Here is a 12,617-nt window from a genome sequence, read left to right as displayed (position 1 = left end):
CAATTTCGGCTCTGGGAGCGAGAATGTTGACCTTCCGTCCATGTGCATAACCCTAAGTCCACATGACGGACTGGACACCTCAGGCTCCAAGGCCAAACCCATACACCGAATCAAGTCAGTTGATTTACATTAAAAAACAAGAGCGGCCTCGACCAACTTGGACCAAGGATTTATCATGGAGTTCGGAAAAAGGATCTCAAGATCAAACTCATCTGGGAAAAACAGAAAGGAAAGAAGACTAAAAGAAGTATACATACAGTACAACGGAAGCTTGGCACTGTCCTGGTTGATAAATGGTCTAAGTGTGTAAGAGAGAGGTGGCGTGATGGGGGAAGGGGACAGCTGCCCACTATCAAGCGGCCTGTTCTCTGTGATATTTTAAACCTGCATCTCGCTCAGAATTGGATGGAGTCTCTCTGGTGGGTGGGGTTCCAGACAGAGAAGGGAGGGTATCGTCAAACACACAAGTGTTTCAGTTGAAGTTCTCAAAGTCCTCGGAGGAGTAAGTTTGACATCCAGTGCTGTCCCGTCACCACCCTACAGTGAGTATCAAGCTGCTCAACGGACGAGAGTTAACGGTCTTACCTTTTATTTCCTTTTTGTTGTTGTCTCTGATTCTCGTCTGTCTTTCTGTGTCTGTGTTGAGTTTGATTGTTCTGTGAAGAATTCAGGATTTTTTTTTTCTTGATTTAGAAAAAATAATCACTTATTTAAATAAATATTTTCAAACTATATCCAGCATTAAGATAAATTACTGCTTACTTACACATCTCAGGTCTTTTTAGATTGTCGAGCAGAGCGAACATACTCTATTCATGCTCTGGGTATCAAAGCAGGACTTGCTGCTCCAGCACATGTGGTCCTGCTAAAAAAATGTGTCCCAATAGTGACCCAGTAAGACTGATTTCAAGTATTTTGTTGGACATGCCGGTAAAGCAGCCGATAAATTCAAACCCTGTGTGTATTTTAGTGAACTTTTAACCAATGAATCAATAAGCAGAAAGCTGTTAAGAGTCTTGATTTGATTTGACCTGATCATTCTGATGAACGCACACCCACAATTAGCTGCTTATCATTGCATTGATATATTTTAAATAGGTTTAAACTTGCCTAAACCATCGGTAATACAAGATAACCACACTTACTTTCACATAAAAGTGACCAGGGTGCCTATTAATTAAATTGCATCATTTTAACATAAACTTAGCCCCAGGTTTTCTTTATTTCTGATCGAGAATTCAATCTCAGAAAAACCATGAAGGTGTCTGTCCTGAATGTGTTTTGAGAATCCTCAAAGATGATTTGTTCAGATTCATGAATCAAATATTTCACGGAGGACTCTCTTTATATGTCTTTCATATAAATTGATCATAATTTTAAGATACTTTGAAAACGACTTTATGTTTGTGACCAACATTTCACCTATTAAATAAAGATTTCAGTAAGAGTATCAGTTGTTCAGTTCTCGGTCTCTTTGACGCGCAGCTTTTCCCAGCAGGGCGAACTCAGTATGTTGGCATCCCAGCGAGCCGGCAGCCTCGCTTTCCTCTCACACCACAACCCCAGCTGTCCCTCACAGTCCGTGTCGGTGCCAAAAGGCCACTCGTTCACATTCCATCCCACTGACCCTCATCACGCTACCGACTCTTATAGTCAGCATGTAGACACGCACGCACACACAATGCACGTTCTTCTTGGTGTGACTATTTTGATAATGACCAGATATGTCGCTGTCACATCCATAAATATATATTCCAATGTTTGCATGCTTAATTTTATGGATTAACTTAAAGGTTTCTGCATTTTTAGGTCTTAAATATGTAAAAACACCCGACGTGTACTTCCAGTATCATGTTTCTTTACGAGGGTTGATTCAAACGTCACATATTTTCTCTCCTCGTGTCACCAGCTGTCTTCTCTGCTAAGTACAGTAGGAGTGAAGTTGTGCTGGAGCCCAAATGTCTCGCTGCTCTGATAATATGGTTATTTAAGGCAGAGGCCTGAAGTGCCTGAACTGCAGTTATGTGTCCAGTATCATCAGTCTTGAATGATGAGCAGCGACAAACGTATCTTAACGTGTCTCTAACTTTCATTTAACGAGTTATAGTGAGTGAGTGAATTTTTTCTGTCCTCCCTTCTGTCACTTCACTGCATCTGTCCTCCTCCTTTTACTTCTTGTTCAGTTCTCTACCTCTTCCACTGTGACTGCTCCCATGGAGGCCCCCCTGCAGGCCCAGTACGGAGCCCCTTTAGAGCCTGTGGGCTTCAGCTTAGTTCACCCCACAAACCCTCTCAGCCACATGGATCCCGAGTCCTGCCCTGGTCTAAACTCAGAGCATGATTTTCTCAACGGATCCCAGTTCGCCCCCAATGGGAGTTCCAGTGCCGACAGCGCCGGCTCATCAACAACCATAAACTCAGCAACATTTGCTCCTGAAGACGAGGAGTGCATGGTGGACTCTCAGTCTATCTGCTTCAAAGAGAACCCTTTCTTGTTGGCCAATCGCAAGGGAAAGGGACGCCCCCCTGGACAGCAGATCCTGTCAGGCCCTCCTGTCGGCTACGGGAAACAAGGCCAGCTGCAGCCGTGGTTGTTCAGCAAGGCAAGCCGCCTGCTTGAGTGTGGTTTGGAGGCAGCATGGAGTGTTACTGCACACTGTTTGTTGTTTGGCTTCATTGTGTCCTCTGTACTGGATCGTACGTTTTATATCGCGACTGTACGCAAGTTTTAAATCGTTAACAGTCACAAGTAAAAGATTTTTAGATCAAATTAGCGTTAACAGATTTTAATATTGACGTTTATCGAAGTACCACATATGTAAGAACAAATCATTCAGATGTAGAGCTGCTGCAGTTTCTGCAAATTGATATGATACGATTTAATTATAGCTTTTAATCCTTTTTAAAGGAAAAAATGCCAAAATTATCTGATTTATCTGCTTTAAAATGTGAATACTTGCCAATTCTAGAACCAAGTTTGTTTTGGGTTTCTAATTGTTTGGAAGAAATCTGATGATGTTGCAGGGAGATACCTTTTCTCTCGGGAAGTGCCTCCATGTTTGCGTGTATTGATCTCGGTGTAATAAGGAGCTGGACCTGTGCATGTTTTTGCTGTGAGCACAGAACTTGTGGCACCTCGTGAGGTATTCGGGCACATAGTCGGTTTGGAGTTAGGATCGAGTGGAATGTCTGCCCCAGCAGCTGTGAGCAGGGTCATAAGTCATGAAGGAACGCGACCTACAACACGCACAGTGAAGTGCATGTTTATCAGCAGGAGCTTGTTGTGGGTTTAATCTGAGTGAAACACGTTTTTTTGTGTTTTTCTTCACTTTTTCTTTCAGCTGCCTTCAGTGAAAGTAGAAGCAGGTGTAAAGTGTGTTTTCCTCTTTTATTGTCCAGGCACCTTCCTCTGATTTCACCAGGACAGACAGCCCCATCAGGGAGACACCCTACTCCCCCACTATCCAACCGGTGAGCAGCTCTAACACCCACCAGTCATCTCTATTACAAATCATGTGTTCATATCATCTCTTTTCTTTATTTTCTCCTTCTCCATGAGTCACCTCCAACACTATACAAGAGCTATTTTACATTTGACCCTTTGACCTCTCCTCACACCTGTAGCCCAGCCACCACTCTTCCAACAGCTCCCTGACAGGCAGGGAGACCCGCTTCGTAAGTGGGTCGTGTGGCCCTCTCTGCTCTGGCCTGGATTTATTTTTTTAACCTTTTTTAGCACGTGTCAGCCTCTCTGCATCTCTTTATAAAACACAGAGACTAGTTCAGCTATCGTGTCTGGCAATCTGAAAAGCATGTGACTGCTTCTCTGTGGCCAGCTGACGACTGATGCTTTGCCTCATGCAGACTGGATGAGCCTTTATATAAATTCTTAATTATTAACTATTTCCAGTGTAGTTCAGACAGTATATATACACTTAAAAAAAGTAAAATGGAGACAACTGTAATTACAAAAAATGTCTTAAATACAATGAAATATTACTTACAAGGTCTTAAATGTTAAAACATAATGAAGCCCTAGATCTAAACGTATTTAACACTTCTTCTGCTGTGCTATAAAATGAGTCCTTGAAAGAGAAATGTTGTGGCGGCATGCATAGTTTGTAGCGTGTGTTTTTGGTCTTTCATGGACACCAACATTCTGATAATAACCAGATTAAAACAATAGTCCGAAGTCATGTTACCAACTGCAGTTACCAACGGCTTGACTTCAATTCATTGTGGTCTTAAAAAAGGTCTTAAATTAACAATAAAATGTGTTTGGAAAAAAATAAAAAAAGGTCTTAAATTAACAATAAAATGTGTTTGAAAAAAAAAAAAGGTCTTAAATTAACAATAAAATGTGTTTGAAAAAAAAAAAAGGTCTTAAATTAACAATAAAATGTGTTTGAAAAAAAAAAAAAGGTCTTAAATTAACAATAAAATGTGTTTGGAAAAGAAAAAGGTCTTAAATTAACAATAAAGTGTGTTTGGGAAAAAAAAAAAGGTCTTAAATTAACAATAAAATGTGTTTGAAAAAAAAGGTCTTAAATTAACAATAAAATGTGTTTGGAAAAAAAAAGGTCTTAAATTAACAATAAAATGTGTTTGGAAAAAAAAAAGGTCTTAAATTAAAATCTGCAGAAAGATATAAATTACTTTTGGAAGTGATGGTCTGTTCATTTTTATTCAATCTTCATTATTTTTATTTATCAATTTTTTTTTTTTGCAGGCAAACATTCATTGCACCTCCACTCCCACTGCCAAGGACAACAGCCCATCATCAGTGAGTGTCTATGGAGCCACTCAGAAAATAACGGCTGTAGCAGTCGTATCGATCTTACTGGTTTATAAATACTTTTCATATTTCTCACTGATACCACCAAAGAGATTACATTTCATGCAATGAATGCATTATTTACAATAATTTGTGTTATTGTTCAGAGTTATATCTACTTTTCTAGGTTTTCATTCTGTTGGATTATTGGAGCTTCTAACCCTAAAATAAAAACACATTCATCTTTCAAACACCGCCCATCACTTATCTTACACTAGGTGCATTTCTTTCATTGACTCCAGTCATTTTTCAGTTGTCCTTCATCCTAAAGTTTGGCTTCTCCAACTCTTCTATCTATAATATCTTTTGTTTTTTTCTCCATCTCCAGACGCGACCCGGTGCCATCCAGCCCGTCGGCCGTGTGTGGCCAAGTACCTCCCCCGCCACTCCAGACGGCCACAGTCCCAACCCCTTTCAGCATGGCCCCTCCCCCTTCAACTCCCAGACCTCTGTAAGACCCCTCACCACCACATAGGGCTGTTCTATCACCTCTGTCAGCTCTGTGCTACGTCCTGTGACAGCACAGTTCACTTTAATGGTGTCCAAGAACGGAACAGAAAATACAGATGTTCATGGCACGAGAATGATTTTAGTTTCTAAATGAGTCTAGAACCAAAGAAGGGAAGGCCGGTGTTAGAAGTCACCGCTGCCGTCTGTGACCTTCAGGCACACCTAGAGGTCACCTGTGTTTGAACTACACCTGCGTCCGACCTGACTCCGAGCTCCTGAGTCAAACTCATGATTTCACCTTTCTAAAATTTCCGTTTCTTCTCTTGGCAGCAGCTCAACTCAATTGGTAAATACTGACAAACCCATAATTTCATCTCACATCGTCCAGATTGTTTCACGAAGGTGCTCACACAGAAAAATCAGTCATGGCGTGGAAGTTTCCGAGCCCTACTGTCTGTCTCTCTCTGGCATACTCCCTCCTCTCTCTCATGAAACCAGCTGCCATGCTGTTCACCTTTCTCCTCCACAGTCTTCTTCAACTTTGCTGGTTTTTTTCATAGTCTACCCTCTCCTCCATCTGTCTGTCTGTCCTCCCCACCTCCTCCTCTCCTCTTCCTCTCCTCTTCGCCTCCTTCTACCATATGGACCTACCCCACCCTCCATGCCCCCTGCTCCCTCCCCCCTGCAGCCTCGCGCCCCCTCCCCCACCTCGCCTGACGAGTTCCCCATGAATGTCAAGCAGGCATACAAGGCGTTTGCCGCCGTGCCTCGCTCACTGGCAGTGCTGGAGCCGCCGCAGGTAGGCCAAGCTGCCCGGACTCGCCCGGGTCACGACACAAGCATGCTCTGGTGATTGGTTGATCTCACCCCGCCCCCTCCTGACTGGAGCAGGCTGTCCTTTTAGGAGCCTGTGCCTGGTTGGGGGTCCTGTGACGTGCTGTGACGTGTGGAATGCCTTCATCGTGCGTTGTTGTACTCCAGTGCCATCATCTGTCATACCGGTGTTGACTCATTCGTCCATTCCGTGTGTGACTCGTGTACTAATATTCAACCCTCTTTCTTTGTGTATTCTGAATCCCAGCTGTTCATGAGACTGCCTGCTCTCTAACTGTCGTGTCCTGAGTTTATTGCTCATCACATTTATTAACACCTTCCCTGTTTTTTCCTACAGGACCTGTTTGGTGTGAGGAACAATTTTCATCCAAAGCAAGTTTCTCCAGAGGTGAGGAAACATGTCGACAAGTTACCACAGAAAGTTCAGCTTTCTGTCACAGTAACATGCTCACATTAGAGATTTTGCTTCTGTAGGAATGAACAGTTACATGTTAGTTTGCTTTAAAAGTTTTTTAGAAGCCGGGTTTATCCAACTGGAGTTTCAGATGATTCGAGTTAGGAAAGATTCTCGACATAAAAACAGATTAAAAACTCTGCTCAGTGGCAGATAAAGACTTAATCGCCGGATTAGTGTTTTTCAAAGTTAGCAAATGAGCAACATGGTGATTAAATGACACAATAAATATAAGTAATTCAACAATCTGAGAATAATTCAGTGGTCGACCTTTGTGGCTTTTTCAGCCTGAGTTGAACAACGAGGTGTTTGATGATGACATAGATGGTCAGGAGGGAGCTGGAAGGGGTCTGACCAGCAAGGTCTCCCCCCGGCAGGACTATTTGAACCTGGCAGCAGTGCCTCGTCTCTCCAGGCCCTCAGCGGACCTGCAGGTACCCACCGCCTCTGGGCTGTGGTGTGCTTGGCTTGACCGGTGGTGGGGTGAGGCAGCCGTGCTACTTCTGTCAATAGTGGGGCTGCCAGATAATTCAGCTTAAATCAGCTCCATGGTGCTGGGTTCTTATTCATATTCATTCATTTCTCTTTCTCCTTGGTCCAAAGTACTTTTCCCCTATTGCATCTCTGGTGTTTGCTCTTTTGGCAAATGGCTCTGCAACAATGAAAACAGCAAAAAAACTAAACGTTTGCCTTTATTTTGCTGTCCTCTCATTCGTTAATATCTCAGCTACTCTTAACCTTTATCGTTTCCGTTACCCTACAGAGTCCGTCTCCTAGCGGTAAGGACAGCCCAGAGCAGCGCTCTTTCAGGGACAGACAGAAGTACTTTGAGATCGACGTGAAGCAGCAGACTCCTGAAAAACCCAAACCTCGAGTCTCTCTTGTTGGAGAGGATGACCTCAAGAAAATGAGGGAGGAAGAAGGTACGTGTGCGTCTCCTTCTACATCCCTTCCTAAACATTTGACTCTGTGACATTTAACAACCTGTCTGTTCATCTCACTCCAGCGAGGAAGTTTGATCAGCGGGCGCAGGAGTACCTTCTGGACGAAGATGAAGAGGATGAGGAGGAGGACTTGGCTCAGCAGGTGGCTCAGATGAAGGCCACGGGCAAAGTGTTGCTGGACGGTGTAGAGTATAAAGTGGAGCCAGTGTCCAGCCCATCTCAGCACTGCACACCTCCGAGCTACAACGTCACACCACCGAGCTACTGTGGCAGCTCAGGGTAATAATCCGTGTGCTGCTTTTGCTTTACACATAACGTTTCTCTCCATCTCTTCAGCTAACTGTTCTTCTTGTGTGTAGACCCTCCTCCGTTGACGGTAAAGGAGACTCTCAGAGGAATTCACTGGAGGACAGCTTCAGGCTGGAACAGAGGCCCAACTCCATGACTGGGTAATGACAACGCACAGCATCACATCTTTTAAATTTAGTCTGTGTTGTTGTCTTTGTCACTGAATCTCCTCCTCTGGCTCGTCAGTCTGATCCCAGTGTATCCAGGGGAGTCGGCGGCTCCCATCCGCACAGCCAAGGCAGAGCGCCGACATCAAGAGAGACTTCGTATGCAGAGCCCCGAGCTGTCTGTAGCCCTCGACAAGGACCTGTCCCCAGCTGAGAAACGAGCTCTGGAGGCTGAGAAACGAGCCATGTGGAGAGCAGCACGGTAAAAGAACAAATTTACACATGGTGACTCCAGATAATCCAACAGGTCCTTTGGCGCATTAAACCTTTTCTTTACTTTTCTATTTATCCTCAACTTGTTTTTTTGATAAAAAAAGAAGAAGGGTCGACTGATTCGACCCCTAGAAATCGTTTTATGGACTTTGTGTGAAGTCGTCATGTCTTAAACACAGTTCTCTCTATAGTGACGTAAAGATACAGAAAATAAAAGCTCACACTTGGTTTGATGTAGCCTCCGTTAAGACTTCTCTTCCCTCTGTCACTTTTCCTGATAAACAGGAAGCTGCTCAATAACAAAGAAAAGGATTTTGTTCAGTTAGCACAAATACAGGTTTACAGCTAAATGTGTGTTGTGGCAGCAGCATCCTCTGTGTGTGTGTGTGTGGTTGTTAGCCCCCTCCCCTCTTATTATTTTAAGTCTAAAACATCTAGAAAAGAAAAAGCCTATTTATTATTTCTGCTTCTCTTAATTGTGTGAGTGTTTTATCTTCCACTCTTTGGTTTTCTTCTCTTTTTCTGTCTTTGTGCCTTTTCTTTCCTCCTTCCTCTCTCCTTGTTTCTTCCTCTTCATCTCTCTCCTTCACCCTGGTGTACTTCATTCCTCTCTCCCCTCCTCTGTCCCCCTCTTCCTCCCCCTGTCTTCGGCCTCGTGGGCACAGGCCCTGTGGTCTAGAGGAGGATGTTAGGCAGTATGAGCAGGACCTGGCTAAGAGGCTCTACCAGGCCCGGGTGAGGGCGTCTCAGGGCACGGCTGCGGCCCCCCAGCCCCCTACCTCTTCCTCTACCTCCTCCTCTGCAGCCTCCCAGCTCAGGTCTGCTCCGCGGCTCAGGCCACCAGGGCCAGACGCACGGCATCATGGGGGTGTGCTGGGGTGCTTTGCCGTTGGTATTTTTGCTAGAGGCCGATTTTGGAAAGGTCCAAGCAAGCACTCGCAGCGACGACACTGTGACAGTGCTTCACTGCCTTTCTAGTGCTGTCTTGCTTCTGCACGTCTTTGCTGTTTCCATTTCTAGCTCCCTCTGTTTCCTCCCTCTCTGCCCTTTGTCTTGTCTCCCTCTCTCTGCAGTACTCTCTCCATTTTCATTTGTGCCTTGCTGTTCTCTTGAGTTTTCATTCTGTGATTTGTACTAACACAGCAGTAAGTTTGCAAGCTATTTGTGAGTTCAGGGTAAACCTACTCGCAGTAGGTCGTCCTTTTCCTGGAATGCTCCAATGTTTTTAATCGTGCAATGAAATTCAAGCGGTTTGTCACAGCAGACCAGGACAAGGAGAACCCAGAATTAGTGACTGGTGCTGCACCCACCTCAGTGGTGTGTGCCTGTTTGAGTCATTACCTGTTTAAGGCTTTAATTTCCTTTTTATAGTTACTGTCATTCGTCTGATAATGATTGTGTCTCTTGCAGAATGAAGTCTCTGGAGCAGGATGCACTAAAGGCTCAGATGGTCATTGCAAAGTCTCGGGATGGAAAGAAACGTGGGACGTTAGACCAGCTGACGGAGTCGCCGTCGCCTGCTCCCACACCCTCTCCTACACCTATGGAAGGTAGGGCGCTGCTCTCTGTACGAGCACTGAGGCCTATTTACATGACAATCATCTTCTCATGGACTGATGTCGTGGATTTAAAGTTTCTCATGTCTGATAATTAGTGGAATAGATTTTAGGCTTGATTTCAGATCTCACAAATCCACCGAGACAATTGCAAAAACTGTGTTACTGTCCAATTACTTATGGACTGGACTGTATGTCTTGAAGTACTTAAAGAAAGTACTTTTAAGAAAACTTTTAATTTCTAAGTAGATCTTTATATCTTTTAAGTATATCTTTTCTTAACTTTTCCGTTTTGGTTTTCGAGCATCTAAATTGTAGAAGTTTGGAAACACTGCCTCATTTTAGTAGACAATCTGCTTCCTGTTTACACCGGCACACACGTTACGTCTTGTGTGGATGGAGTTTACTGACACGAAGCTACAACACGCCTGTGGACAGATATCACTTTAGTTTTCAAACAGAATTTATTTGTGTTCATCATGAAGCCTAATCCTACTTTGTTTTTCTCTGACAGAGCTCAGTCCTAGTGGAGTAACTTCACCGGGCAGACTGGTAAGAATTCACTTTAAAACTTTCTTGGTTTCAAGTTTGTTTTTCCCTGATTTCTCCACTGGCCCTGGTGTCAGTGTGAATGTTTCCTCTGTGAGGACAACAAACAAACAACAAATCTCTGATTTTGCAGTTTATTCTGAGGAGTTTTACTTGAAAGTCAACAAATGAGGTTGTTTGTTTACAAGCTGGAAAAGGTAAAAGTAGATTTGCTTCCACACACATTAATTCATCATCTTGCTCATCGTCACTCTGGCCTATCAGCGCTGAGAACACACCGCTCTCCCATCATACGCCACAGCTGGCTGTCTGAATCACCCATGAGCCTCTCTGCCTCCTACCTCTCCTTTTTTCCATTTCCTCAACTTTTTTCTCTCTCCCTCCTCTTTTATTTTGATATTCTCCCTCTGCAACACTTTCTCCTCTGACCTATTTTGTCCCCTCCTCTTCCATCCTCTTTTCTCTCTCCCTTGACCTCTGCTCATCCCTGTTTACTATCCTTCTAGTCCCTGTCGTCAAAGAAGTTTGACTACCGACAGTTTGCCGCCATTCCTTCTTCCAAACCCGTATACGACATCCAGGTATTGGCTGCATGCTGAGATCCTCCCGGGCCTCGTCCCTCCTTCCCGTGGCTTTCCCTGCTGCCCCTCTCCCCCTCTAGTTTCTCTGTTAATCATGAGGCATCAGTGTTAACGCAGTCTCGGTTGTGGCTCCACGATTGATCAACACTTCCTGCTCTGCACTGCTACGGTGGTGTGGCTCACTCACTAACTCTCACTGACACAATGAAGAGACACAAAATTCAGCCCGGGTCTCCCTCTCCTCTCCCCCCCAACACTCACATGCAAGAGCACCAGCTGCTACCATCACAACCATCGATCTCTCAGCTAATCAGTCACAGACGTTAACACTCACCTGCTGCAGAGACACATCACTAACCAGATTCAGTTCCAGAAGGAAAATTTGCAACAAACTCTGCATCTCATCCACTGTCATATTAACTTCTGTCGGCTTGTTCCACGCATGTGTTGCACTTCAGTCGGGGGAATAACACGTCCAACGCGGATCTTTCCTCTCATGCTCCAGCTTCTGCGGAAGGGTCTTCTCCTGCACTTTCAATAGTTTGGTGTAGGTTTGTGCCAGATGTTTAATTTCTTTGCGAGACCTAAGAGAGAAGGGGGGTGAAGCAGGGTGAAGCAGGGTAGTGGTGTTTTATTTGTTCTTCATCTGTTTGCCCCTCTGTGGATGTGCCCGCACCACACACTGAACCTGGAGCCTGACGACTGAACTAAACCTCCCTCTGCTTTAACATGCCAGTCTCTCCCAGGGGAGTAGTGGAGTAGAGACACTCTGGGAGCTCACATGTCTCCTCCCCTCGCTCCCAGCTCCACTACTCACATGGTGAAGGTTTCCCCAAGGATACAGGTGTAACACCCCCCCGCTGCTCCGTTACTCACTGTCTTGTCTTTTCTTCCAGTCTCCTGACACAGTCGACGACCTGCAGTTTATTGACGACGGCTCCAGCAACCCAGGTGAGAACCAGAGCGACTCAGTGTGTGTGTGTGTGTGTGTGTGTGTGTGTGTGTGTGTGTGTGTGTGTGTGTGTGTGTGTGTGTGTGTGTGTGTGTGTGTGTGTGTGTGTGTGTGTGTGTGTGGACACTCAGTAAAGATTTTATCACCTCACAATCTTCTGTCCCCTTTGATTCAGGTGACTACCTGGGATAAGCAGCTCCTATTGGTAGGATTCTGTGTGCATGTGTTAGTTTGTGGTTTTATCTCTAACCTGCTTGTGTGGCAAACTGGGTTCAGGTTCAGGTTCACCCGCTCTGATCTGAAGAGACACGCGTCAGATTGATACTAACTTTGATCTGGAGCGAGCATGATTGTGTTCAGAGTGATTATGAGGAGCTCATCAAACTAGATCACTGTAAAGCTGCGTCACAAGGTTGAAACTATAACAAGGATAGAATCCACAAATACAGACGGCAGGTCCGAAATCAACGAGAATTTTTAATTTTAATTCTACATTCATCCACCTGGAAAAAGTCTCAAAAATTGGGTCTAGACATTTTCCGTTCACTTCAGCAGGAAAATGTCCGGAACATTCAGGCGGGGGGGTGGCGGAGGCAGGACATGACGTAGGAATTCCACTGTGGAAAGATTGTTTTTGTTGACAGCACAGCGTCGGCCCTTTACACCAAAGTGCTCGAATCTCGTTGTTTTTCCAGGCTGACAAAGATGTCAGCATCTTCTACGTGTTCGGCTGCT

General features: G+C 44.6%; 1 protein-coding gene across 30 annotated transcripts in view; it reads left to right on the top strand.

Annotated features, from left to right (window-relative positions):
• Positions 1–12,617, top strand: part of scrib (scribble planar cell polarity protein) — an 81,462-nt gene that overhangs the window by 41,934 nt on the left and 26,911 nt on the right. For 4 of the 30 annotated variants that reach the window (XM_069512600.1, XM_069512589.1, XM_069512588.1 and 1 more), the window contains 17 exons: positions 2,184–2,603; positions 3,400–3,471; positions 3,625–3,675; positions 4,730–4,783; positions 5,163–5,285; positions 5,973–6,083; positions 6,456–6,506; positions 6,860–7,006; positions 7,336–7,495; positions 7,579–7,795; positions 7,876–7,965; positions 8,051–8,233; positions 8,910–9,062; positions 9,655–9,794; positions 10,315–10,352; positions 10,856–10,930; positions 11,827–11,881. In XM_069512600.1, the coding sequence (XP_069368701.1) occupies positions 2,184–2,603; positions 3,400–3,471; positions 3,625–3,675; positions 4,730–4,783; positions 5,163–5,285; positions 5,973–6,083; positions 6,456–6,506; positions 6,860–7,006; positions 7,336–7,495; positions 7,579–7,795; positions 7,876–7,965; positions 8,051–8,233; positions 8,910–9,062; positions 9,655–9,794; positions 10,315–10,352; positions 10,856–10,930; positions 11,827–11,881 (2,140 nt within the window). Of the gene's footprint in view, positions 1–2,183; positions 2,604–3,399; positions 3,472–3,624; positions 3,676–4,729; positions 4,784–5,162; positions 5,286–5,972; positions 6,084–6,455; positions 6,507–6,859; positions 7,007–7,335; positions 7,496–7,578; positions 7,796–7,875; positions 7,966–8,050; positions 8,234–8,909; positions 9,063–9,654; positions 9,795–10,314; positions 10,353–10,855; positions 10,931–11,826; positions 11,902–12,057; positions 12,088–12,617 lie in introns of all 30 variants that reach the window. The other 26 variants (XM_069512614.1, XM_069512613.1, XM_069512612.1 and 23 more) reach the window with 22 other exon arrangements.

Source organism: Paralichthys olivaceus, chromosome 17, assembly GCF_024713975.1.
Source record: "Paralichthys olivaceus isolate ysfri-2021 chromosome 17, ASM2471397v2, whole genome shotgun sequence".
Lineage (NCBI taxonomy): Eukaryota > Metazoa > Chordata > Actinopteri > Pleuronectiformes > Paralichthyidae > Paralichthys > Paralichthys olivaceus.
Note: the sequence above shows the minus strand (reverse complement) of the source record. Positions and strands in the feature narration are given on the sequence as shown.